The sequence below is a fragment of the Onychostoma macrolepis genome, chromosome 11 (genome assembly GCF_012432095.1).
Source record: "Onychostoma macrolepis isolate SWU-2019 chromosome 11, ASM1243209v1, whole genome shotgun sequence".
Taxonomy (NCBI): Eukaryota; Metazoa; Chordata; class Actinopteri; order Cypriniformes; family Cyprinidae; genus Onychostoma; species Onychostoma macrolepis.
In genome coordinates, this window is record NC_081165.1 from 28823164 (window position 1) to 28851037 (window position 27874).

The following is a 27874-nucleotide window of genomic DNA, read 5'->3' on the forward strand; positions in this document are numbered from 1 at the left end:
GAGCTTTGAGTTCAGCTCATGAAGACTGGGGGCAAAAACAAAAGTGTTGCGTTTATAATTTTGTTCAGTGTAAATTTAAAACTGTTTTAAGACCATCAGCCGGATGAGGTTTGCTCTTGTGTGTGGTTTTATGTGAGTTAATGTCTGCATGTAAAGTATAATATTTGTCAGCAGAAGTCAGTCATTCTTTATTCACAACTCTCTGGGCTCATACAGTATGAAATATCAGATTTCTTATGTTTGACACGAGACGTTTATTTTTCAAGTATTGAAGCACAATCTGTAAAACAAGCGACCGCCTGTTTCTCTTCATAGAGAGAACGCCTGAGGTCAGACAAACCAGAGTTCATAAACCTGTACATGCCGATACAACAGTGATGAAACATTTGTTACACAGATTCTGCTGCTCCGTTTGAGCCAGTAATAATTATAATAAAGTATAATAATATTAAAGACTAAATGAGCCACTAAAACCAGCACCAGTGGCCAGAGACATAAACATGAGAAACGAAGGCTGACCGACACGGATGGTAAGAAAAAAGAAACGTCTTAAAGTCAGGATCGAGTGTTTGGATTCACAACAATCATTCACACTGATGAAAATATCAGAAATCATTTCCTTTAAATCATCTACAGACGCGGTTCTCAACCTTTTTGACTGAAAAGTCTTCTGTCATCCAAACCAATATTCAACAATAATTATGACAAATGTTTTACGCTTGTTTTTTTAACCTTTTTATTAACGGAAATTAAGGTAGGTATCAATATATTTAATTAAATATGATTCATTTTGTGATTCCAAAAGTTTCAAAAACTTTGTTCTTTGATAAAATAATAATTATTGAAAGGGGAAAACTATTTCAAATTAAAAAAAAAAAAAAGATTTTTTTTTATTTTTTTTATTTAGTTAGAAAGTATTGTTTAGAAAATAATTTTTTAGCATTTTAATTTAGACTTTAAATTAAAATGCTGATTAAAAAAAAATATTAAGAGTTAGATTATTTGAACATCATTTAAAGAAAATGTTAAAAATATTTTTAAAAATGAACTGAAACACTTTTAAGTCACCCTGGTTGAGAAGCGCTGATCTACAGAGAGATTTTAAAATGAAAAACAGGGAATAAACATGTTTAATTTCCAACAGACCAAACTAGCATACTTAAATTAAATTTAAAAAAAAAATTAGTTTATGAATTAGTTTATGAAAATAAGCACAAGAAGCAGGGAAAAAAAGACACTTTTTGAAAGAAAATTTCTATGATGTTTACTTCAGATCATCCTGAAAAACAATGTTCCGATTTCATGACTGATTTTCAATATTTGTGTTTTTTTTTATTTTGTGGCATTACATTATTTCCTATGAATCTGGAATGGGTGATGAAGATGAATCAATACACACAGGAGCCGCATCCAGATGTGCTGGAAACTCATGAAATCCCTTCATTATAACGGCAAGAAGTTCTTCTGATCTTCTGCTTCATGAATACTGGCCGAAATGTACTGTAAACGCCCACCTGTCAATCATCGCATTAACCCCACCCCCTACCCGTCAATCACGCAGGCTCCGCCCAGCGAGTGTTGTGACGCGGTCAGAGAAACGAGCGTCGGTCCATCAGAGGAAGTTGTTTGAGATCTGACGCTGGTGTTCAAACAGGTCCTCTACCTCTGCGCTGTAAGCGTCGCCTGAAACACCAGCAGAAACAACTCCACTCAGAAATTACACACATAATCACCAAGAAACGTTAAGTGGCAATGAATTAAACCTGAAATTTTCAAGTATAAAAGCTGAAATAGTTTTTTTCTCGTAAAGTGTACTCCAATAATCTCTGGAGTTTTATTTACAGCTAAAAACTAAATCTTTTTTGTTATTTACTGTAACAATAATTCTAACAAAACATTTCACTTAGAAATTTGAAGTAATTTTCACAAAAAACTAAAAAGTAACAGGGAAAAGCTTTTATAATAAGGAAAAGGGCTAGTATTAAAAAATAATAAAACCAATTATTTTTTATTTTAATTTTATAGATTATTTAATTATATAAAAAACTTTCCCTAAGTAAACATTTTAAAACAGGTGTCAAGAGCACTAAACGTTTTTACATTTTTATGTATGTATTCACTTTTTTCCCTTTTTTTTTTTTTTTAACTGTGCAAATATAGATTTGTAATATTGGCCATCATGGTCCCATAGAAAGCAGGTCTTGTAAAACATATTCCAATCATCTTAAACTTAAAGGTAACAAAGATTTGTTTTTTATTTCAATAGTATGCAATAGTATGTTTTAAATTTTTCATGTAGTTATTGTTTCTATTATTGAATTTTTCTTTATTGGTTTGTAGAACTGCCTTAGTGACTTGTACTCGAGTAGCGTGGAGTGAGGTGTGACTGCCGAGCTGATGTTATTACAGTATGTGCAGAAGCTCTGTGGTTTGTGAGGGCTCACCGGTGTGGCAGCTGTACAGATAGACACGTCCTCCGTCGTAGCGGCAGCGGCAGCGCATCACGTTATTCTGGAAGTCAGACTCGGCCATATCGAGCGACGGATTGACCTCCACCTGCGGACACACAGCCGTGAGTCTCCAAACGCTCTCACATCACATTCAGGCTTCGTTTCTCATCTGTTCAACAGTAATCTGATGGGATTCTGGCCATCGGATTGGATCAAATCTTGAAAACGGGTTGTTCAAAAGAAAAAGAAAAAAGGATTCTGAATTCGATCACAAAATCCAATCTTGGTTTTGATCTGGATTAAATCATCAAGTCTGTGTTGTTCAAAACGTTTTAGTAAGATTGGGATGCTTTTGATCCAAAAAAACGGGATTATTCTGATCCCAGCAGAACGGTGGATTTCAGGAACAAAAATCATAAAACTTTCAAACTGGTCCAAAAAATACAACATTTGCAACATGTAATATATCCCCAAACAGCTGCCAATAGCAAACAAGAATATTACATTTCAATTATTATTATTTTTTAAATCACTGATTGTAAACTACGTTTCGTGTCAATGTAGTTTACAATCAGTGATTAAAAAATAAATGAAAATAAAAAAATCAGAGATGGACCAGTCAGACAGTTATTGCAATGCAATGCTAATCTATAATGCAAAACATTGGCATTTTTTCCCCATCCCTCTTTTATCCCCTTCAGGGGCTTCGTAGAGCACTAGTAATCCAGATTTGGAAATCTGAAAGAGTGTGTATCTGGATCAGGGTGAGAAGTAAGATGGGTTACCTGATCCTGGATAGCAAAACATGAGATTTCCAAATCCAGATCATTCCAATCCAGATTAAACTGAACAACTGGCCCTGACTGCAGTCACGGACGACCTCGAGTCCAGCCTGAAATACACGGCCGTGACCTCGACTCTGTGATCGAGTCGAGCGCGCGTGTGGAGACAAACCTTTCAAACAAAGCGCTAAAAATCAAACTGGATTGAAAACAAAAAACACTGCGTTATATCCAACTATATTTATTCAAATATATTATATTACATTTTTTCAAATAATTGAACAAAAATGTTTTTATTCATCAAAAGTTTTATTTTTGCATTGAAATGCATAAATAATTTAGAATAATAAATAATTTAAACATCTCAAAATCTTATCTATTTTTTATTATGTACAAATGTTTAAAATGTAACAGATTTTAATATCATACAGTTAGATTTTTGGCCCTTCATATTTAAAGGTTTTGGCTCCTCTGATAAAGAGGAATATAAAAATAAAATGCAAACACTTAAATAATCACATCAATTGCATAAATATTAAGCCACTTCAAAAAACAAAGGGCCTTATTTATATAGTCTTAACAGGGACAAACACTGATATTCATAAACAGCAGTCATATCCCATAATATCTCTATGAATATGAAAGTGAGATTAATTCATGTTAATGTTACAAAAATTAGTCTCAGATCCATCATGAGCCAAAATCACAAGATTTATTTTTTTAAATCCCTGAACTTCTTTTCTCTCCCATTTTTTTCTACCTTTAAAAACTGTTTTCTTTGTTCTCAGCAACATAAGAGAATAATGTCTACAGTTACAGTAATATTCTACTTCCTGCTTGCTGACAGCGGCGCCTGGTGGCCGAACTTTGTACCGCAGGCTGGTCTTATTTCTATTCTCTGTCCGTTTTATGAGAGAAAAGTGTTTCTAAGACAGAGAGGAAAAAATTTTTAAAAATGTTTTTATGTAGAAAAAATGCTAAGAAAGAAAACGTAGAGAAAAAAACGAAGGTTTTTGAACAAATGTTTTTGGGGAAGAAAACATTTTTGAAGAGAAAAAAAATAAAAAAGTATTTAAAAAAAGAGATAAAAAACAAAAACGTTTTTGAAAAAGGAAACTATTCAAGACAGAAAAAAGTTTTTTGAAGACAAAAAACCCCCTGAAAAAATAAGTTATTAAAAAAAAGAGAAAAACGTTCTTGAAGACAAAAAAAAAAAAAATTCAATTTTGAAGAGGAAAAAATCTGGATAGGCATAAGCATCTATAAACATTTTTGACAAAAGAAAAGAGTTTTTGAAGAGAGAAAAGGTTTTAGGGAGAGACTCTAGTTTCACTAGAAGCACGATTCTCTGGGCTAATGAGCTCGTTCTGTTCTGATGAGGCAGATTTTCCTTCCCACACCGAGACCGAGAGGAAAAGCCATCGACACGTGTGTTTACTGAGATCATTCCCCACAGACGACTATTGTTTCACATATAAACACACTGACCAGAAACTCTCTGCACTCACACTCTTCATTCACTGTATTTTTAGACACTTTTCAGAAATAAGGATGTCACCACGAGGAGGTTTTGGGAGGTTTGGTCAGGATTAGTTTCTGTTTAACCTTCTGGTGCTGTACTGGGGTTCCTCAGGGCTCAGTGCTTGGACCACTTCTCTTCTCCATCTACACGTCATCTTTAGGATCTGTCATTCAGAAGCATGACTTTTCATATCACTGCTATGCTGATGACACTCAACTCTACTTCTCATTCCAACCAGATGATCCGACGGTAGCTGTCCGCATTGCAGCCTGTCTGAGAGACATTTCTATCCGGATGAAGGATCATCACCTTCAACTCAGCCTTACTAAGAAAGAACTGCTCGTGATCTCAGCCAACCCAGCACTTCATCACAGCCTCTCTATACAGATAGTCAACCATAACTCCTTCCTTTTATCACTTCAGCAATAATCTTAAGAAGCATCTTTAAAACGAGACCAAACGCAAGTCTGTGCTCCAAACAATTCAAGATTTAATGCAGTTTAAGTTGGAAATGTCATTTTCAGGTTTGTGTTCAAAAAGACCTCATGAATAGAGCAGAACTACTTCCTAAATATCATTTAGTACCATAAAATCCCCTAAAAACACAAAATATTAAATGAAATGGAATATCATTGAAATAAAATATTTGGGTCATTTTTGACGCAGCACCGGAGGTTCAGTGTGTGTCTGGGTCAGAGTTAGGGTTAGATTAGAGCGTGACCTCTGACCTGGAGGATGTGAATGTCGGGGTTAGGGTTAGATTATGTGACCGCTGACCTGGAAGATGTAGTCTCCGGGCCGCACATCGGTGATGTCCACCCACTGGCAGTCGATGTCGTGGCGGTACGTATCCCAGCAGCCCACGGTGATGCCCTGATCGCCCATGTTATAGCAGGCGTAGCGTTTGGTCAGGCCTGTGTGAGGACGAGACGCTGCTTAACGAGCTCATCATTAACTCTCTCTCAGCCAAACAGAAAACATCGCAGTTTCTATATGATCACTGTGCTCTTACTCTGTCCAGTGTAAAATTACACTAAATACATGCAACTTCAAAAATCTGTATTTTTATTCCTTATCATTTTATTTGGATTTGAAATGTACTTGTGACATTTTTGTTCCAACGATCAGCTCATTATTTTTCAATTATTATGCAGAAAATTTTTGTGAAAAAAGAAGAACATTGTTTGGAAAAACAAGAAAAAATTGGGAAAATTTTGGGAAAAAAACACATTTGAAAAAGAAAAGATACAAAAAAAGAGAAAAAAGAAAAAGTCTTAGAAGAAAAAAAAAAAGAAAGAAAGAAAACATCTTTAAAAAAGAAGAAAGTTTGATATATATATACTGTATATATATATATATATATATATAAAGTTTTTGAAGCGCACAGAAAGTGTTCTGAGGTTTGACTCATTATACAATCAGTTTTTTTGGTGTTATTTTAGCTAAACAAAAATATGATTCTGAAAGTAAAAATCCAATTCAGAGTGTGCTGAAGTAATACGCTTCTGCAGATCAAATTAACATCAGTGACAATAAAATCAGATTTCTTCAGTGAAAATTAATATAAAGATTGATGGAAAGATGATGGCCACTATTAAATGTTTTTGTTTATTAAATGTTATAAATAGTTGATAAATATGATTTAGAATTACAATTAGGGCTGTCAGTCAATTCATTTTTAATCAAATTAACTACTTGTATTTTTTAATACTACAGTAGAATTTATAAGTACATTTTTGGCCTAGTGCATATACTGTACTTACACTTTTAATCAAATAAAAATTTAACTCAGCATCCATATTTTCACTTAAATATAGCTTTTATTGCACTCCTGGAAATAAATAACTACAATCATTTTTCTTTTTTCCCCAGCCGTTCAGGATTTACTGAGTAAAGATTTTTTTTTAACATTTTTACTATTTCTACCTGTTAAATATGGAAATATTTTAGACCTTGGCTTAACTAATAAAAAGTATTTTTAAAAATAATTATGGTGTTTTAAGATTTTACTCATTTACATGATTTTTCCAGGTCTAGGATCCTATTGATCAAAAAATAAAATAAAACACGGGCAAAAATATTAAATAAGATAAGAAATATCTACAATAGAATTTATTTTGGCTTATTTAAATGCTGATTTTGTCTGATTTGAAGCCGGATTGAGCAGCACTTAGTGTTAATGAGTGTTAATGAAGCAGCTTCACCTTCAGGGCAGTATGTGTCCTCCAGACAGAAGCTGGCCTTGTGACCCTCCGCGACCTTTGTGCCGTTCAGGGTCAGGAGGTCGTAGTGCGTGAAGACCTCGATGCTGTGGTAGTGCCTGTAAGAGACGAGTCAAACACTGCGGTCAAGTGACACCAGCCTGGCCTCTGATTGGCCTGTAAAGCGTCACATGACGGCTCATTGGCTGCTGGACAGAATCCTGAGTGCGGCTATAAAGAGCTACTGGAGCGAGATACAACCAATCAGAGCACAGCTCTCACACAAACGTCTATTTCAGCCAAACTCCACGACAACATTTCTCATTTTCATTAAGACGAAGCACTAAAACAATACATAATTCATACAAATTATACAGACATGTTCATTTTTGTATAATGTTTTTTTGAACAGTTTTGTAAAGTGTATGTAAACAGGTGGAAACGGGCTTGTAGAGTTTTGCTGTTGTTTTTGTCTGAGTGAGAAAAGAATTGATGTCATTTGAATGATGTAGTTATTGAAAGCACTTTGTGCCAAAGCGATGATAAATGATCCACAGTTGGGTCACAGACACTGATGTTGTTTTGAAAAGTGACCCAAGTAATAAGAAATGTGTTCTAGCGATTGTAAAAAACGAATTATTTAGACTTGACATTTTACGATTTAATTCATTTTAGTAAGAGCTTTATTTTCATTGTTTTATTGTAAAATTTATTTATCCTAATTTCACATTTATTATCACTTCAATCAATTTTAGTAATTGTATTATTTAAAAAAAGTTTTCATTTATTAGAATTTGACATTTTAAAATGAATGTGTGTTTTATTTTAATTGCTTATTTAAAAATATTTATTTATTCTAATTTGATATTTGTATTATTTAATTTGTTTTAATAACTAAGTTTGTATGATTTAATTAACTGTTTGGACTGTTTTATTGTAAAATTATTTACTTAGTCTAATTTTACATTTTATTATTCAATTCATTTTGGTAATTGTATTATTATGATTGTTTTCTAATTTGACATTTGATTAATTTTCAGTAAGGATTTTATTTTTATTGCTTATGTTAAAAATGAATTATAAGCAATTAATTATTTTAATATTACATTTTTATGATTGAATAAATCAGCTTTTTAAATCAACTCTTAATCCCCAGTCTGGGAAACCCTGTATTAATATATTATGTTATTATTAATTAATAATAATAATAATAATTAATGTTTAATAATAATGACAAACACACAAAAAAGCAGTAAATCTGAAAGTGAAAGTGAGAGTAAACGCGAGCGGGCTCTCACCGGTGGCACTGGTGCCAGGTCCAGGACTCTCGCGAGGCGCGCGGTCTGAAGTCGGCTCGGCCGAGGTTCATGATGCGCGAGGAGAAGCGCAGCAGCCGCCGGTGACCGTAGGGCCAGTTCATGCGTGCAGCGGACGACGACAGACAGTTCTCCTCGTGAGCGCAGGTCAGCAGATGCAGCGGCCGGTCCTCCAGATACGCAGACTCCTGCACCAGCTGCGCATCGATCACCAGATCCGGAGCCGCTGACCAACACACACACACACACACACACACACACACATTTCCATCATTTATCAACACATTTGCATGTTCGTGATTCTCTGATGTTGGTGAATGGTCATATGACATGCAGATAAACTGATATGATACTTTTTTCTGTAATGGTTTTATTTATTTTTTTTATAAATGATTTATTTCTTTTGAACATTTGTATAATTTCATTAATTTTAGTGTTTCACATTCATTGTTTTATTTAAAAATATTTTCCATTAATATTTTCATGACTTAACTTTTTGCTTTTTGTGTGTGTGTGTGTGTGTGTTGAGGTGTGTGTGTGTGTGTGTGTGTTGAGGTGTGTGTGTGTGTGTTGAGGTGTGTGTATGTGTGTGTTTGTGTGTGTTGAGGTGTGTGTATGTGTGTGTGTGTGTGTGTGTGTGTGTGTGTTGAGGTGTGTGTATGTGTGTGTGTGTGTGTGTGTGTGTATGTATGTGTGTGTGTGTGTGTGTGTGAGGTGTGTGTGTGTGTGTGTGTGTGTGTTGAGGTGTGTGTGTGTGTGAGGTGTGTGTGTGTGTGTGTGTGTGTGTGTGTGAGGTGTGTGTGTGTGTGTGTGTGTGTATGTGTGTGTGTGTGTGTGTGTGTGTGTGTTGAGGTGTGTGTGTGTGTGTGTGTGTGTGTGGTGTGTGTGTGTGTGTGTGTGTGTGTGTGTGTGTGTGTGTGTGTGTGTGTGTGTGTGTGTGTGTGTGTGTGTGTGTGTGTGTGTGTGTGTGTGTGTGTGTGTGTGTGTGTTGAGGTGTGTGTGTGTGTGTGTGTGTGTGTGTGTGATGTGTGTGTGTGTGTGTGTGTGTGTGTGTGTGTGTGTGTTGAGGTGTATGTATGTGTGTGTGTGTGTGTGTGTGTGTGTGTGTGTGTGTGTGTGTGTGTGTGTGTTGAGGTGTGTTCTTACCGTCCGCACAGGTGACTCCGGCGGCTCTGGCTCCGCCCCCTCGAGGGCAGTACACCTGTCCGTTCCTGTTGCACTGCTGGATGGAGATCTCGGTGCCGATGCAGTGTGTTCCGCTCAGAATCACGTCCTCGGATCCGGAGCTGCTGGGCCAGTACCAGGTCTCCTGCGGACGGACCGAGCGCGTGACTGAATCCGCAGGAATCCGCCCAGACTCTAATAACGCCTGCTATTACAGCTAATTCATGCACATTATCAAATATTTTCCACGTTCCTCTCCAACGTCTATTTAGCGAGAGCCACTTTTAAACAGGCTTTTATAAGAGTGCAAATGTGCTGCAGTCCAGCGGCTCTATTTTGGGTTTGTTTTCTCTCTGGTTTCCTGCTCTTTCCCTGAATCTGTGCAGGGCTGTAATTACCTCTGCATGGGAAACAACAGCCCTGAAAACAAAAGCTCTGCGGATGTAAACAGTGACAGTGAAACGCATTCAGCTCTCCATTACTGAATAAACCCACACTGAATGAGTAGCTCAACGTGATCACGTATCGTCGCGTCTCATTTCAATGTGTGATTATTCAGTAGTCGCTCGTAAGAGTCTCTTTAAGCTGCTTCAGCTCTGCTTTGACAGAGTCTGTGCTAATAAACAAGCGTTACGGCCTGTTCACACCAACAGATGTTTGGCACAAAGAAATGAGATTTCTGACACCCGTTGGTCACAGAAAAGAAATAAAGTCAAACGGCACTGACATGCTTTCCATTCAGCGGTTTTATTCGTTGTGATGTTTATATATCAAATAAAACCAAATACAAGAATTCTGGATTCTTCCTCTGCGGTTCACTTTCGCTTAGCATGATACTCTGTTCCTGGGCGTGAGCGTCTCTGAGCATGTGACCAAACGTTTTCTTCGCAATGTGATAGAAAAGAGATTAGAACAATCTCCGTAAGAAACGTTGCACTAGCTATGTTTCCATCCACCTATTCTTCTGCAAATTTTGGGATATTGCATGAAAAAACACTGAATCGAAAAGCCAAGATGCGCATAAATTCATTCAAAAAAACGCATTCACTCAATTGAGTCAGATAATTACATTTACTGAATAAATTCCTCAATGCGCATGTGACTTTGCCTCAACAGATCATGTGACTGGATTAACCAGCACACCGATCTCATCACACCGTCTCAAATACTGTTTTAATCATTTTGAAACGCCTGAGCCAAAGTCCGTCCTCTAAATCATTCTGTGTAATGATCATTCAGAACTGTCTCACACGACTGCATTCCCAAACATCAGGCATCTGAACGCAAGATCACATGTGTTTGTTATTAAGTTTGGCACAAGTCATTTACTATGCAAGAAAAAGAGCCACAGGCTTCTCCGGCTGCAACAACTTCACCTTTTATTATTGATTCTTCGCACCAGTTTCCAAGAAAGTGACAATTTTATTCTCTTAAACACAGACAGTGTTTTATTCACATGTGTTTTATGCAATCTTCTAATTTTTCGTAGTAAAATTCGCAGCTTTGGATGGAAACATAGCTGGCGCCATACGAACGTTCACGTCGGTCTTAACAGAATCGTTAACTGTTGCTCATTCAAATATTTTTCCCACCAAACGTTCATCATCTTGTGAACATTCTGGTGCAACACCACGAGTTAGTAAATAAATGCTCCTCCATCATGAGTTGTGTGACGTACGGATGTAGTACAGAGTTAACGTCACGTACCTGATGGGCTCTGGAAGCGAAGCCGAAGCCGAGCTGTCGACACACCACCATGGCTTCATTAATGCCCCAGTTCTCACTGCAGACGGAGCCCCAGCGCTGCTGACCGTTCACCTCCATCAGCACCTCCACCCGGCCCTCCGCCGCCTCCCGCCCGCCCGCCAGACGCACCTGAGCATTACAGGACACACAGCAGCCTCCGCATCTCGTCAGGTGAAATATCACTGCTTCAGTTTAGCTCAAAAAATACGGTTGCAAGCAGCATTTAAGGGGCCGAGCACAACCAGAGGGAAAACGAGGAGATACGCACAGCAGAGAACATCACAACAACTGCAAAAACGAGTAATCAAAGACATTTATAAATGATTTAAAGCAAAATCGTTAAAAAAAAAACACATAAATGCAATCACTTGTAATATGATTTCATTGCTGACCACTTTTGACCCATAGGTGGCGCTGTGACAAAATTGACGTGATGTATTCAGTGTGAGGTCAAAGTTTGGTGTCAATATGCTAAAGTATCAGTGTTACAGCTTCAAAATCATTTTGGCATCATGCCATCAAATTGGTTGATGTGTTAAACGATAACAGTTTTGGTGTATCGGCACAAATTCAGTAGCTGTCGGCATGATCTGAAGATGATCTGAATCAAATTTGGTGAAAATTAAACAGTCTAAGAGGAAAAGGTAGAAGAAAACGTAGGTTTTCAAAGAAAATAAAAAAGCTCCTTTTTAAAGACATTAAGCTGCGGTGCTGTTTTCAAAACTTCGCTTTTGCGACTAAAACATTTTAATCTAAGAAGTGAACAATTTATAACAAAGTGTACACTTTTGTCCTCCAAATTTCACTATGATAGTGGACAGGACGTTTGGCTGACTGCAGCATAATTGGTATCTATGTTCTCGGCATCATTCAGGGAATTTATCTCCTGACCACTAGGTGGTGCTGTGCCGAAACTGTGCAGATATCCTCAGGTCTTGGCTGTCGTAACACACAGCAAGTTTGGTCTGAATATGTTAAAGCGTTGCGGAGATACAGTCTCACGTACACTATGACATGCTCTTCGTCAAATTTGTTCACACGTTATTCGAGAACAATTTGACTAATCAACCTGAATGCCATACATTTTTGTCAGCATGATGTTAAGATGATCTGATTTGATTTTCATGAAAATCAGACAAACAGTCATGGAAGAGTTAAAAGAAGTAGGTTTTCAAAGAAAATCAGAATGGCAGACAGGAAGTTTGTAATTGACCTATCGGTAAGCCCCGCCCCCTTAGTTACTGTTGCTCCCTGAAATCTAGACCTTCGTTTGTGTGTTTTTGACCTACACAAGACGCGAGAACAGTCCGCTATTTAGGTTTGTACATTAGCATGGACTCACTAACTTTAACGTTAGCTAGTTTTAGCCAGAGATACCTTGCTGAAGCACAAGATAAAAGGAACGTTTTTGTCTTCATTTGTATTGGGGTGAATACTTAGGGACATTTTGCTTTGTTTTGTTTGGATTCAGGAAATGTAATAAAATAATTGATATCGCCCATCCTCTCAGGATACCTGCAATCAGTGAATCAAGGACCCCAGGCACATCGTTTTCCCATTTTTGAAGCATAAACCCCATAAAACCATTACTATTACAGTAAGTGTCTCTGCACGTACCGTAGCGCTGAGGCCGGTGTTGGGGACGTTGCAGCGGACAGACGCGTCCTGAGAGTGTTTGCATGAGTAACGCGGAACCTCCTGGAAGCGGCACTGTGTGATGGAGCTCTCCCGGCCCGAACACTGCACCGCGTTCATGTGGATCAGACCCGTACCTACACAAACACAAACACAAACACACCATCCATGCACTGATGTCCGGACACCACAAGCCCGTTTACCAGCTAGAAATAGTCATTAGCACGTTGTGTTTGGCAGAAAACTGCAACTGGCAGGATGGCAAGATAAACGGGGGCAGACGTGCATGTGTGATGTGGACGCTGGTCCGGTAAATTACACACACGAGCCAAATGGAAGCGTTTAATAGATGGAAATAGCAGCAGACGCGTGCATATGGACGAGACTCCCTGTAATTTGTGCACGGTTGGGCCATGATGTCACCAGAGAACGTGTCTTTTATTCTCCTCATCACCACTGAAGAACAGCCTGACAGCGTATAATTCAGAACATTAACCCTGAAAATAGAGGCATTCAAAACCCCAAAGCTGAGACGATGGAACAAATGCACATTATATAGCACAGCATGCTGATGTATGATGCTGTGACGTGCATCAGCAGTAAGCACTCAGGGCCTTTGTGTTCCACAACATCTGAGCGACTCTGGACTGGTTTATGCTGGTTAGTCCTGGACTAGCAGGTGCACCAACATTACACCAAAAATACTTGTCAATAAGCCTATTGAAAATTGATAAATGAAGACATATATTATTTATTGTATTTTTTAAATATAAAAATTGTTAGGGTTACAAACATTTTTATTTTGTTTAATATTTTTATGTAATAATAATAATAATAATACAATTATTATCATGATTTTATAGACACATTGATATATAATCACAATTTTATGGCCAAATGGAATTTTTTGTTTTGTTTGATATTTTATGGTAATAATATAATCATTAATACGGAACATTTATTATTTTGTTTAATACTTTTATTTAATAATAATAATAATAATAATATTTTGTAGTTATATTGATATATAATCATTAATATTTTTTGGCCAAATTGTGCCAAAAGGATAAGGAATATTTATAAATTTTTTGTTGTAGTTTTGTATGTAATAATAATAGCAATAAACATTTTTATTTATTTAATAATAATAATAATATTATTAGTCATATAATCAATTTTTTTGGCCAAATTGTGCTATTTTGTTTAATAATTTTATTTAGTAATAGTAACGGTAAACATAATGTTTTTTATTATTACTTTATATGTATAATTGCAATTTTTCCTTTAAAAAAAAAAGTGATATTAGATTTTTTCCCAAAACCGTGCAGCTCAAACTGCCGTGTTGCCACAGGAGCATGAAGACTGAACTAAACATTCACATCGCAGCGTCTGAACTGCGTCCGTGTGAGCTTTTCATGTTTTCTGTTTAGACTGGCTGAGAAACTCAGCATACCCATGAGCCACTGGGAGAAGAGGAAATAGCATTGAAACGAGCGGCTCGTATCAGCTCTGAATCTTTTACCATGGTAAGGAGTCATTACCTTGGCCCATGAGTGCTCCTCGCAGGGCCTCTTTGGCCGAGCCGAAGCCCAGCTCTCTGCACACCACGCTGGCCGCGGTCAGATCCCACAGATGGTCACACACGGTCCCCCACTTTCCCTCGCGGAGCACCTCCACGCGACCCTCGCCCAGCCTCGGACCGGCCTTCAGACGCACCGCCGCCTGCGGAGAACCACACACACCGTGAGCCGCGCGTCACCGGAGCCAGTGCTCACAGCTGGACCGTGTGCGGCGCTCACATTCAGAGGGGGCGGAGCCTGCCGGTGTCCAGAGGCGGAGCTTCTGGAGAACTGAGCGCCGGGAACACAGCGCACCACCGCATGCATCCCTCCGGCGCAGGGAACGTCGTGCCTCGGGACGGACAGCTGCGCCCGACACTGCGCTAGAGAAACCTCTGTACCCGAACACTGAACCCGCTCGACCCAGAATGCCTTCTTACTGACCGCAGACCTGCACACACACACCACATCACTCTATGAGTCCGTTCATACAGCCAGCACTGAAAATAAACAGCAAACGAAGCCGTACCTTGTGGCTGGATCCTCCATCTTGGAGTCCCACAGTTTCCTGAAACAAAACAAATGAGCCAATAAGTAGGACTGGATTAAATAAACAGGCTTCACATGAGCGACAGAGCTTGTTTATGTGTATCAGTCACATCTCAGACACACATCCATACAGCTCTGGTCAGAATTATCGGGGCCCCTTTGGCAAAAAAATTATTTATTTCCTAACGAGTTTGACCTCAATGAAAGGTTAGATTTTTGTGAATTTTTTGAATGAAAGATCAATAGGATAAACAATGCAGATTTATTTTTACAGCCTTCTTTGCTCATATTTACCAAGGGGGCCAATAACTCTGACCATGACTGTATATATATACAGTATATATATATATATATACAATATGTGTATAGCATCGTCAGCAAGCAGTAGATGGTAAATAAACTCAGCGGGCGTCTATCGAAACGCTCGGGGACGTTCTGCTGGTTTTGTGGTCAGCAGACGTTCACACACAGATCTCCATGTTCTCAAAGTTGAGCCAAAACCGCTCGTGCTTGTGTTTCCCGTCCCTATATCCCAGCTCCTGCGGAGGACGTGCATGAAAACACAGCCAAACGAGGCCCTGGTGTATTCTGGTCTAGAAAATCTGAAACACAGCAGCGTCTGAGGATCGGTGAAAAAACCCTAACAGACAGAATGAGACTCAAAAATAGCACAAAAACATGAGCTTTCCTGTAGTTTAGAGAGGAAAGGACGGGAAAAGCAAGAACTGATGAAAGTAAATGTGGACCCTGAATGCAGTGTAAGTCACTGGCCAAATGCATACATGTAAATGCATTGAGGTGAGCTGACATCGGATTGGCTGACACCTCTATGGGGGCGGGGTTTAGGAGAGGACTGACGTCTAATAAAGGCTGAAGCGAACTTTTGTATTGTTGCAGAAAATAAGCTCAGTGACCAACAAATGAGTTTATTTAGTTTGAGGACGTTTGATGTTCCTAACGACCTCTGCAGTCCCATTAGACCATTAAAAATCACAAGCGGATATTAATGATGTAGGCCTATTTTATGTCTTAAGGGTGTAGAATTGAGTCTGTATGACATGTCCGTATCAATAACCAGTGATTACTAAATTGTCCCTAGCAATATTTTTGATCAAACAATTCAATTTATGTGTATGTTGCACTGTTGTTGTAATATCGGCTGCATCTGAAATACATCACACCATTGATATTAAGAAATATACTAGAAAACTGCATGCTTTCAAGGATTCACATGTAATGCATGAGCGGACTAAGAACATATAAGCACGTATAGTGATGGGTGAAGTGGAGGTTTTCCAAACTCTGTCTCAGTTAAACCACTGCGTTGCTAAATTATTCTCTGTTTTGAAATGCTTCAATTGGATCGCGAATCATTTGATTCAGTTCGGAACTTCGGAGCAGGTTCGCGAATCATTTTCTCTGATCACTTGTGGTTCTCCAGGGTGTCCGCTGTGACTCGATCCTGTCGATCTCTAGCAATTATTCTGATCAAATAATTAAGTGTCTGTTGTCTGCTGTTACGTCAACCAATGCCAAAACCAAACCTGCACCCTCGGCTGATAATATAGCACAACAAGACATGTTTTTGTAGGCCAATCATTTTTGACTGGAAACACCGCAAGTGTGGCCAAAAAAGTACAAAAATGATCAGCATTGTTTTGTGAAGCTGAATGAAGCCAGTATGTTTTAGTCCAGTGTGAAAACATTTTAGAAAACAACTAGATTAATCACAGACATTATATTACGCATTTAACCAAAAAACCCATTAAAAATCCATTGATTCAGGACGGTGGAGCCGGAAGAGCTAAAATGCAGCTTGTTTCTGGGTTTCGGTCAAAAATACATCATCCTGCCGTTTTATACAGCGGCAGGTTAAACAAAAGAGCTGAAACGACTGTCCTAAAGAGTCACTGAATTAAAGCAGCAGTTAAAAATACCCACAAGCACCTGCTAAAACACACAGAGCTCTCCGTGTCGCATAGAAACACAACAAACTAACAGAAACACCACATAAAGTGCATGATAGCATCGTGTGTTTGGAAACGGTGAGAGTAGTCTGTGTTCATCATTCAGAAGCAGAGAGATATATATATAGAGTCTGTCTGAGTGCTGGTGGTCTGCTCTAGTTGGCAGGAATTTAGGAAACCACTTATTTGCCACATCAACAGAGATCCATGCAGGGCTGTGATTGGCTGAGAGCAGTCACATGAGCTGAGAGCAGCCCGGAGCCACAGACACATCAAGAGAAGATCAGAAGAAGCGTTAATGAGTGACGACCACATCGTCAGTCAAGAGCAGACATGAAACACGCAGAAAACACACGAGACAATCAGTCTGGAGATCACACGCCTGTCTGCAACCTTTTACATTTTGCATATATTTTTACATGCATTTACGTGTATATATTTATATTCATATAAATTATATCATATATAAATATATTTAATATATAAACGTAACATCTTTTTCTTAAATATATACATGAATGTGTGTATATTCATATATACATCATAAATATACACAGTACACACACACACATATATTATGTAAACTTTTTTTTAAAAATGTAACTTTTATTTTGGACGCGATTAATCGCGATTAATCGTTTGACAGCACTAATATACACACACACACACACACACACACATTTCTAATCTTACAATAGCTTCCATTTGGGCTTTATTTATTATTTATTTTTATTGAAATGCGTCATATATTCACATATGTTCTAAACAAAAAGTTTTTTTTTTACTTCAAATGTGACAAATGTGATTTTTTTTTTTTTTCGGATTGAAATATATGTAATATATTGTAAAATATATATTAAATATATTTTCAAAAAATATATTGGTAAAAAATAGTAAATACATTGTGAAACTTATTTTTGCAAATATATTTTTGTCCATACTTTGAAATATATTTAAAAATGTTTTTTTTGGGGTTTTTTTGCCGTAAGGGTATGATCACTTTAACAACTTGTTTGGTCCAAAACACTAGGATTTTCTTCAACAAAACCAAACATCCTTCTATCAAAGTCCCTCTTTAGAGAAGAAAAGTGGCTATTCTGTGTGTTACTAATTACGATATTTAAATATAAAGATCTGACGATAAGATTTAATCCATAAAATAACATCAGTGAACTGCTCTGAAAACACATTTAATCTACTTATAAAGTCAAACTGGTAAGTTTCTTCCAAGGTGCTTTTTCTCACAATGAAAAGAGTTTAAACGAAACAACAGACAGAAACGAGCTGAAACGGGTGGAGTCCAGAAACAGCTGAGCGAAACCGACTATTAAAAATCACTCGCAGAAACACAGAATCTCACTGCGGCTGGAGTTTAATATAGGCAGCACAGAAACACCAGCAGCTTGAGAGACTCAACCCCGTCATTTAGCACTCAGGAATAAATTACAGCTCCTCACAGAACAATACACACACTCACTGCCGCTCCGCTCCTCAGCGCTTCTGTCCTGATCTCCAGCACAACTCTCTGAATCAACACAGACTCACTAAAGATGCAGAACGTCTGAGGAACTATCAGCCAATGTGCTCAGAAAATAAGACTTCTGTCATTTTGTTTCTCCAGTAATGTATCTGTGGAGGTTTGCACTGGACAACAAGAGCAGCTCTTGCAGCGTATCTGCTCTGAAACTGATATAAAGCCAAGTAGTGTAAAGTGAAGTGAAGTGAGAGTGAACTAAAGGTCAAAACTATTAAATCTATTCCAGACCACATAAATACTGCTTATTAAAACTGTGGTTTTTCTTATTAAAGTTTCTCTCAATGCTGCAGGGAGCAGAATAAGGGGCCGTTCACACAGAACGCATCTTTGCGTCTAAAAACGCGAGACGCAGTGCACGGAAACAGTTTTTTTTTTAAAAAGCAAGCGCATAACGTCTCCTCCGAAACATTGACCTCAAATAAAACAGTTGCCATGCCAACTTGCTACTGTAAACAAAAGCTTGCCCCGCCGCTTCTGATTGGTCCACTGTTATGGAACTGACATCGATGAGCGGCGCTGCGTGTAGAAGTTGAAATTCTTTTAACTTGACATGTTTACATAGAAAAACAATGTAAAAGTAGTGCATTGGAATGGAAAAATGCATTCTGTGAACGGCTCCGAAAGGGCCATGTTTTTCCACTGCTCTACTATCCCAGCTAAAGCCCAAAGTGTACTTCATTTTTGTACGTGTACGTTAGCATATGCGTACAGTTGAATGCATATTAATTGTTGTTGTTCGGTCTCTTTAGTTTCGTTTTCTACTGTGAAACAGCGGCTCGGGACAGTGCTGCCACCTTGTGGAACAACTGATTACTGCAAAACAAATTCAATGCGCATGTGCGACCTGCGCGTACAAAGTACGGTTACAAAAATCTGGTGGTGGACGTACAGTACGCGAGTACTATTCTGATGACAAAATTCATGCTAGTGTACGCATAAAAAGTGAAGTATACTTTGGGCTTAACATGTTCTCAGAATGTTCTGGCAAGGTTCTCTTAAAGTTATGAACAAACGTTCTTCCAGTAACGTCAATAGAACGTTTGCTTAAAGTTGTTCTCAGATCTCGTGACTTTTGCAGAATTTCGCACATTCAAGTGTTCAAGTAAAAATAAGTTTAACTTTTAAAAAAACGTGCCAAAATCGCATTTTGTATGGACGGCCCCTTAGATCCCATACGGCAAGAAAATTGATATTTTTGAGGCCGCTATATATTTTAAATACATGCTTAATGTATGTTGTAAACGGTGAAGCTTTATATTCAAGTGTGTTACATATTCACACGTGTTATAGACAACGTTTTCTTCGAATGTGACATATGCAAATGTATTTATGCATGCAATATATTTATATATATATATATATATATATATATATATATATATATATTTAGGCAATTTGTTGTATATTTTTGAAAGTATATTTTAAAAATATAAATATTTAAAAAATATTTTTTTAAATATACAAAAAAAAAATATATATACTGGTAGAAAATATATTTACATAATTATATTTTGAAACACACTTTAGCGAATACATGTATTTAGCCACTATTTGTATATTTTGAAATATGTTTAAAAATAGATTTATTTTTTTTTGCCGTGTGGTGACTGAAGATCTTTGGGTTCATTCAGCTCGTCACGGCTGATGAAGATGGTGTGACTATAACTCGTTTAATCAGTCTCAGTCAGTTAATTATCAGGGCAGATCACGACACGCTTCCTCCGAATCTCACGATCCTTCTGTCCTGTTATGATTGAACACAACGAGATGAAAGAAGCGGCTGATTTCAGCAGGATATAGAAGTGAGAGCTGAAGGAACCGCACACGCTCTGATGAAGAAGGAGAACGTTTATCAGACAGAAACTCAAAGACTCGAGCAGGACGTCCCGACGGGCCAGTCACTCCATAAAAAGAGCCCGCGGTTCCTGTAAAGACAGAGGAAGCCTGTCTCTGTGCGGCTGCGCTCTTATTTACGGCTCATGCGGTCGACTGAACGCCTTACACAAGCGTTTCTCCCCACAGGAAGAGGAAGTGCAGCAGGAGCACAGACACCTGGGATATCCACTGACACATATATAAGCAGTCAGAAACAGACGAGACTGAGACTGAGACACAGACGGATGGACGGATGGTTTTCCGCTGGAATCATGTAATTACATGCGATTAGACGAGGACGCGCTCGTTTTAGCACATGCTGCTATTCCTGAATCTCAATCTGACACTAAACACACAGTCTGTGGAAGATTTCTCCTGATGAAAGGCTGATTTTCTCCAGTCAGATGTTTAGAAAGATGATTCAGTGAACGACACTGATTTACAGCCAGAAACACAAACACAGCGGGACGGACTCAGTCTTCCAGATGATCAAACTAGTGTTATTTCAGCATCAGTGATATACTTTTATAGTTTTTGATAATATTACGAATTAATTTTTTTTATTATTATTATCTTATTTAGTTTAGTTATTTTAGTATGTCAAGTTAAACTAAATTAAAATGAGAAATGTTGCAAGACAACTAGCTAAAATCAAAAGATTTTATATTTTATTTTATTTATGAACCATTTTTTTAAAATATTTATTTAATTAGTGTTAGTGGCTGTGTTATTTCAGTATTATTAAATATATTAATATACTTAATATACTTTTATAGTTTTTGCCAATATTTTTAATTAGATTTTTATTTTATATTTTCTGTTCTTATTTTAATTTTAGTAAAAGTTTTAGTAATTTTGTTCTGTGTTTTTGCCATTTTTAGTAGGTTTTTTTTTTTTTTTTTTTATATATGTCTGTATAGGTTTAATTAATTTTTATGTCAGTTTTAATTTAGGTCAAATTACATTAAACTGAGAAACGTTGCCTTGGCAACTAGATGAAATACATTTTTAAGTTTAAGTATTTAGTTATTAGTTTAAGTTTTTATATTTTATTTTATTTCAGTTAACCTTTATTATTATTTTTTTAAATAAGTTTTTATATTTTATTTTATTTCAGTTAACATTTAGTATTTATTTATAAAAACTTAACTTAAAAAATTTAACTTAATTTAATTTAATTATGCCCAAAAGACACCAAATACTGAGACATTCTCACATTTTATGATCCACTTCAACTTTCACTCACATATAATTTGTTAAAATGTGCATTACATTTTTTCTAGTGTTCTGAGACTTTGGAAGTCAAATGTTTTTTTATATTTTATTTTATTTACTAACAGTATTTTTTTATGGTTTTAATTTAAGTTTCAGTTTTAGTTTTAGTTAACTATATTAACCCTAGTTAGTGCACCATGGGAGCTGGTTTATTGCTGGTCCAAAATGGCATCGACTGGTAGTTCAGTTGGTTAACCACTTAAACCATGAAGCTGGATCTTCTAGAAACCATTTAAAACACGAAACATTCCAGAATCACACATACTCACCGGTACACGCGTGTGTCGAGCTGCTCCGCTGACGGGAATCCCAGCATGCCACACACCACACGACTGCTGCTCAGATCCCAGCCCAGACTACACACCTGCCTCCATTTCCCAGCATGCCTCACTTCCACCACGCCCTCCGTTACCATGGCAGCACTCCGAGTGGCGGTCAGAACAGGTCGGAGACGCACCTCGTCCAGCCGGACCGAGCCAGACGACTGAGAGAGACACGGACAAACATTGACATATGAAACGAGACAAAATCCATTGTTTGAAATGGAAGAGTTTATTGAACCTTTAGATAAAATATGTGTTTTTGTTGAGTATCATATTTGATCCATCAGGCTTTTATGGCTCATATAGTCTGATATAGTGAGAATAAGAAAGAAAAAAACTGATTGATTTTATTCAAACTGAGCAAAAATATAAAATGATAATATAATATAAAATGATGTAAATATCAGCGGTCGCTCTATATCTCCAATAATATGTCTCAGTAAGATGAGATGTAAATGATCCAAACATATAATGCAATACTGACTGAGAGATGAAGAAATAAACGCTCCTCAGAAGATCCTGATGATCAGATTTGAGACGCACTGATGTTTCTAGAAAATGATTGATGGAGAATCAAGTAAAGCTGAGCTGCTTCAGTCCAGTAAGTGTTCATCTGGAGACATGACTGCAGTTATTCTGACCTTTACTTGATCAAAATCAGTCAAGATTTGACACTGAAGCAGCAGCTGAAGCTGGACGCTTGTACAATTACACTAAAAGAGCTTTTACTGGATTAGAAAAGTCTAAACCATCAGTCAGACGACAGAAGACATGAGGAGACTGATCATGTTGATCATTTAGACTAGAGGCTTAAACATTCATGATAAAATATGATACAGTAGCTCTATAAGGTTAAATTAAAACAATATTTGCAAAGTTATGACGCTGTTATCTGACGGAGACATTATCTTTTAAAATGATGGCAGTGTTATGCCTACAGTTACGGCTCGTAGGGACTACAACGAGCTACTTCCCGGGTTGGTGACATCACAAACCCAGAAATGTACATAAACCCCGCCCCCGGGAACATGCAACAAAGGGGGCGGGGCCATGCTGCGCTGCTTTAGAGAAGAGGAAGAGTTGTTGCCATGCCGTCAAAACTGAGGCTGCAGGAAAAATCTAATCATAAATGAATCGCGATTCTGTCTTCTAACGATTATGTGTATAGACAGACAGATATTTTTCACATAGCTACGAGAAGCCTTAAACACAGATGTGCACGCGGTTGCTGTGGTAACGAGCAATACTTACTGGCAAACACTTCTTACTTCTTACGCTTCTTGCTACAACATCATGTATTCTGCTGCATTAAAGCTTTAATCAGGATAAAACCGTATATTAAAAGCTAACATACGCAGTAGCATTCACAAATAACAGCGTATCTAGAAGTATGAGACAACAACAAACAAAAACACACCATTCTGAAGCGTCCTGTAAGAGTCGTGCTTGCACAGGTTCTGAGGATCCTCTTCACTAATATTCTCTGGGTCTCAATCGGGCTCAAATTGATAATCAATATTGAAGACGCCATTGTTTACAATACAAGCGGAGCACATGCCGCTGAGCTGAGGGGCGTGGCATTTAGATGCACACTGGCGGTTTAGCCAATCACAACACACCGGGCCAGCTGACCAATCGGAGCCCATTGTGTATTTCTGAGGGAGGGGCTTCATAAAACCAGGAAATCATCAGAGCGTTCATCGGAGAAGGGACAGTGTGGAATAAAGGTAAATTATGTGAAAAATAATGTGGTTTTTTTTTTTTTTTTTTTTAAACGAAACATTAACACATGTTAGACTGCACCCCATAAACACAATCAAGCCTAGGAAAAAAACGGTCAACCACACCTTAAATTATAATAATATTTCAAATTTCAAATAAAAGCAGCTTTGATGAGCATTAGAGACTCTGACCTGCTCGTCAATATCGGTGAAGTCCAGATCCATCCTGTTACCGTGCTCCACACCCGGATAGACCGGCTCGGGGCTGTAGACCGGCTCAGGCACTGGTGCTGGTCTCTCGGGGTGTCTGGTGGTCTGGGCGGGCGTCACTTCCGGCGCTCGTCTGTAGGAGGCTCTGCTGCGCAGGAAGTCCGGGATCTGGTGGCCCCGCGGCAGGCCGGTGACGGCGCTCTCGAACCCGTTCCTGCGCAGCTGGATGCGATGGGCGTTGAGCTGCGGAGACGACGGGCCACGGCCGCGGTTGAGCGCGATCTCGTGCCCGCGCTGAGGAGCGTTCGAGACCAGGTTGGAGGTCTGAGCTGAAGGAGGTTCTTGGTAACGGGGGACGTGACCCTGGTTGGGTCGATCCGGGCTGCAGATGACCCCCAGATCTTCAGAGTGAGTGCAGTCGCTCACACCCCAGCCGTTCGAGCGGCACTCCGACAGAGAGCTCTCACTGCCCGAACACGAGACGTTATCCAGCCAGATCGGGCCTAAACACACCAGAACCATTTCTACTCAAGCACTGAGGTGATGGAGCAACAAGAGCAAACAGAGAGTCATCATGAGGCATTCACAGCCTGGGGCGCGTTCCCAAAAGCATCGTTAACCAACTTGCCACACTGCAAAAAATTATTCTCATACCTTGTGTTTTTTGTCTTGTTTTCTAGTATAAATATAAAAAAATTCTTGAATCAAGATGAATTTACTGTACAAGTAAAATGACTGAAGATATTAAGTCTTGTTTACTAAAAAAAAAATCTAAATTTTGTTAGTTTTTGCTTAAAACAAGCAAAAAATATCTGCCAATGGGGTAAGAAAAATAATCTTGTTTAGCCTTTGAATTAAGATTATTATTATTATTATTTTAGAAAACTTGTCAAGTAAATGCATCTTGATTCAAGAATGTTTAGATATTTATACGAGAAAACAAGACAAAAATACTAAGTAAGAAAATTTTTGGGGCGTTAAATAATGGTGCAAATGCAGAAATTTGAAGAGCACAAACGTTAGTAAAACGCGTTGCGTGATTCATTTTAATACTCTCCTCCCATAAATTTTGCATCTGAAAGGGAAACTCCTACAAATGCATATTCAATAAGGTCAGGCGCAAAAATAACTGTGTCCACGCCTTTTCAACGCTAATTCATCACTGCGCATCTTTAGTAAATCCTGACAGTAGCCCACTATTTTAACGCCAAAAGACGGTTTGCGCTGGCGCAAGCTGTTCGTAAAACTGGCCCTTGGGCTTAAATAAATATGTTCTAGGGCACAATAAGCGAGCTAACATGCAGTACAAACTATATCTTCCATTCTATCTAAATATAAATGCATTTTAATGTATGTAATTTTGCGCGTCCTAAATAAGCGCCATTTTTTAAGGGAACCCTGGAGTATGACGTAAGAAGGAACCTGCGATGAATCAAACATCAAATAAAGCAAAATGACAGGGAACAAAAAACAATAAATTAGTCATCAGGTGTCATGTTCAATACAGCAGCATCTTAGATATGTCTAATCAGTTAATTATTATTATACCTTATTATAGGTTTACATCTTGCAATTAATAACTCAGAATTAATCACTTCCAATTCTTAGATATTAACTCAAAATTCTGAGAAAAAGTTCTAAGTCTGAGTTGATTAAATATCACAATTAATATCTCACAATTTTAAGATATAAACTAGAAATTCTGAGGAAAAAATGGAATTGTAAATTTACATCTCACAATTAATATCTCACAATTTTTAGATATAAAATTCTGAGGAAAAAAGTCGGAATTCTGTGTTTACATTTCATAATTAATAACTCGGAATTAATAACTCGGAATTGTTAGACATAAACTTGAAATTCTGAGAAAAAAGTTCTAAGGCTGAGTTTACATCTTGCGATTAATAGTTGGAATTATGCGATAACTTCTCACAATTAATAACTTGCAATTTTAGATATAAACTTCAAATTCTGAGAAAAAAGTTTTTAGGCAATTTAATTTAACTTAATTTAGGCAGCATCTCACAATTAATAACTCACAATTGTTAGATATAAACCCGAAATTCTAAGCCTGAGTTTACATGATCTTGCCAATTAATCATTTGCAAATAACTCGCAAATTACGATAGAAATTCACAATTGTGAGGAAAAAGAATCAACTTTGCGATAAAAAGTCACAACTAACATTTAATTTCAGAAACATGTCGTAAGTGAATTTATGTTTCTCTGTTTTTTTCCCACTGAACACTGAGTAGAGATTCGTACCGCGGCCCTCGCCGAACTTGGCGCTGTGAGCCCAGGAGAGTCCACGGGAAAAGCCCAGTTCACGACACACCACATTAGCCAGATTGATGTTGACCTCGTCGTCACACACGGTTCCCCACGCGCCGTTATACAGCACCTCCAGCCGGCCCTCGAGCTTGTTCCTGCCTCCCACCAGACGCAGCTGGAATCCAGGGATCCCCTGCACGAGCGGAGCGACGGTGAGGAGCATCATCATCATCTTCATCATCATCTTCATCTTCTCCTCCGCCTGCGGTCGGACACATGCATTACACATCAGCCTTCTCAAGCGCTTGGGATCCTGCCATCAAATGCAATCAGAGCTAACGACTCCTGCCAGCAGTAATTAACCCAAAGCACAGAGCAGAGAAGACAACGAGAAGTTAAAATGAACCAGAGTTCAACCAGGAGAGAAGATCGCTGGATCATGGATGCATGTACAGTCAAACCATGTACAGTCACAATTTGTGTTCTTAAATTTAACAGCTCACAGCTATTCAACCCAATTCATTACACACCTTTCAATCAAAGTTATCTGACATTATCAAGATCAATGTGTTCTGACGCAGTTTAACTCCGAGTTCTTCTCATATTTTATTAGTATTTTCAAACTATAGCGAATAAACCGTGATAATGTGAGAAATGTTGAAGGTGTCTTTTGGCTGTGTGTGGGTTTCAGTCTTCATCATCACATTCACAGCTGCATGTGTGTTGTGTGTTATATCACAACCAAAACACAACCACAGGCGCACAAACCACACACACATTCCACCGAAACACTCTGCACTCACTGAGGACTGCAGCTCACGGGGCATCGAGACTTTATGAGAAAGTTCAGCCAAAAATCAACAATATGAGAAGATATATTGAGAAATGGAGTTCAGTGTTGTTCGAAATATCTTAATTTTATGTTCAGCTTAATTCTGAGTTTACAGCTAATCAATTAATAACTTGCAATTAGATTTAAACAAAATTCTGAGGAAAAAAGTACAAATTATATTATTATATGTCGCTATAACTCACAATTGTTAGATATAAACTCGAAATTTGGAGAATAAAAAGCTGGAATTCTGAGTTTATCTGAAATAAAAGTTAGGCTCTAAAGGTCACGGTGGATTTAGAATTTATGCTGAATTTCACCCAAAATTCTGTCAAGATTTAGAAGATATTTTAAGAAATGTCAATGTTTTCTTGTCCATACAATGAAAGTCGTAAGGGGTTCAATATTGTTTGGTTTCTAATATTCTTCAAATATTTTAATTTTGTTCCAAAAGAAAAAAACGTCATACAAGTTTGACATGACAGAGAGTAAATAATGATAGAATGGTCTTTTTTTCTTGGTGAACTACCCCTTTAAATTCAAGAGAATGAGATTCTGATGCACAGATATACTATTATTAATAATGCAAGTCAATCCAATAACAGCTGAGAGAAACTAACCTAACCCTAACCCAGAGGAAAGCAGACAGAAAAGAGCTTCATGAATCAAATCTAGAGCTTCATGAATATCTGAATCAGTACGAGCAGATGAATGTGATGATGAGCTGTAACTCACCTGTCAGTCTCAGAGCGACGCGTGTGAAAGACGAGTGCAGCAGAAAGACTGAGAGTGTGTGAGACGCAGAGAGAGAGTTACTCACGGCCAGATACTGCTCTCTCTCTCTCTCTCTCTCTCTCTTTTCCTTTTTTTCTTCTGGTTTATGTAAAGTCGAGTGATTTTTTCTTTTTTTTCAGTGAGTTGTTTCATAAAGAGCAGTTT

The 27874-nt window shown here is 37.9% G+C and overlaps 1 protein-coding gene and 1 long non-coding RNA gene across 2 annotated transcripts; one reads left to right on the top strand and one right to left on the bottom strand.

Moving 5' to 3' along the window:
- Positions 1-247: 247 nt before the first annotated feature.
- Positions 248-27752, bottom strand: LOC131548903 (lysyl oxidase homolog 4). The gene is made up of 15 exons (XM_058790485.1): positions 27671-27752; positions 26098-26365; positions 23815-24335; positions 21848-22062; positions 14905-14943; positions 14616-14826; positions 14358-14538; positions 12799-12953; positions 11143-11310; positions 9418-9580; positions 8254-8497; positions 6959-7074; positions 5532-5668; positions 2445-2556; positions 248-1683 (listed from the first exon to the last, which is right to left on the bottom strand). The coding sequence occupies exons 2-15, from the start codon at positions 26351-26353 to the stop codon at positions 1613-1615; spliced, it is 2589 nt and encodes an 862-aa protein (XP_058646468.1). The 5' UTR covers positions 26354-26365; positions 27671-27752; the 3' UTR covers positions 248-1612.
- On the top strand, positions 1678-2445 carry LOC131548904 (uncharacterized). The gene is made up of 3 exons (XR_009273288.1): positions 1678-1741; positions 2161-2236; positions 2341-2445. It is a non-coding gene; the product is annotated as an uncharacterized LOC131548904 (long non-coding RNA).
- Positions 27753-27874: the final 122 nt, after the last annotated feature.

What these genes read in the sequence shown, in the direction of transcription:
- LOC131548903 (XM_058790485.1), bottom strand. Translation starts at nt 26,353, where the DNA reads ATGAAGATGATGATGAAGATGATGATGATGCTCCTCACCGTCGCTCCG. An exon ending in AGGCTCCGCCCCCTCTGAAT is followed by an intron (nt 14,539 to 14,615) that starts GTGAGCGCCGCA and finishes GGTTCTCCGCAG; the next exon opens with GCGGCGGTGCGTCTGAAGGC. An exon ending in GGACACATACTGCCCTGAAG is followed by an intron (nt 5,669 to 6,958) that starts GTGAAGCTGCTT and finishes GTCCTCACACAG; the next exon opens with GCCTGACCAAACGCTACGCC.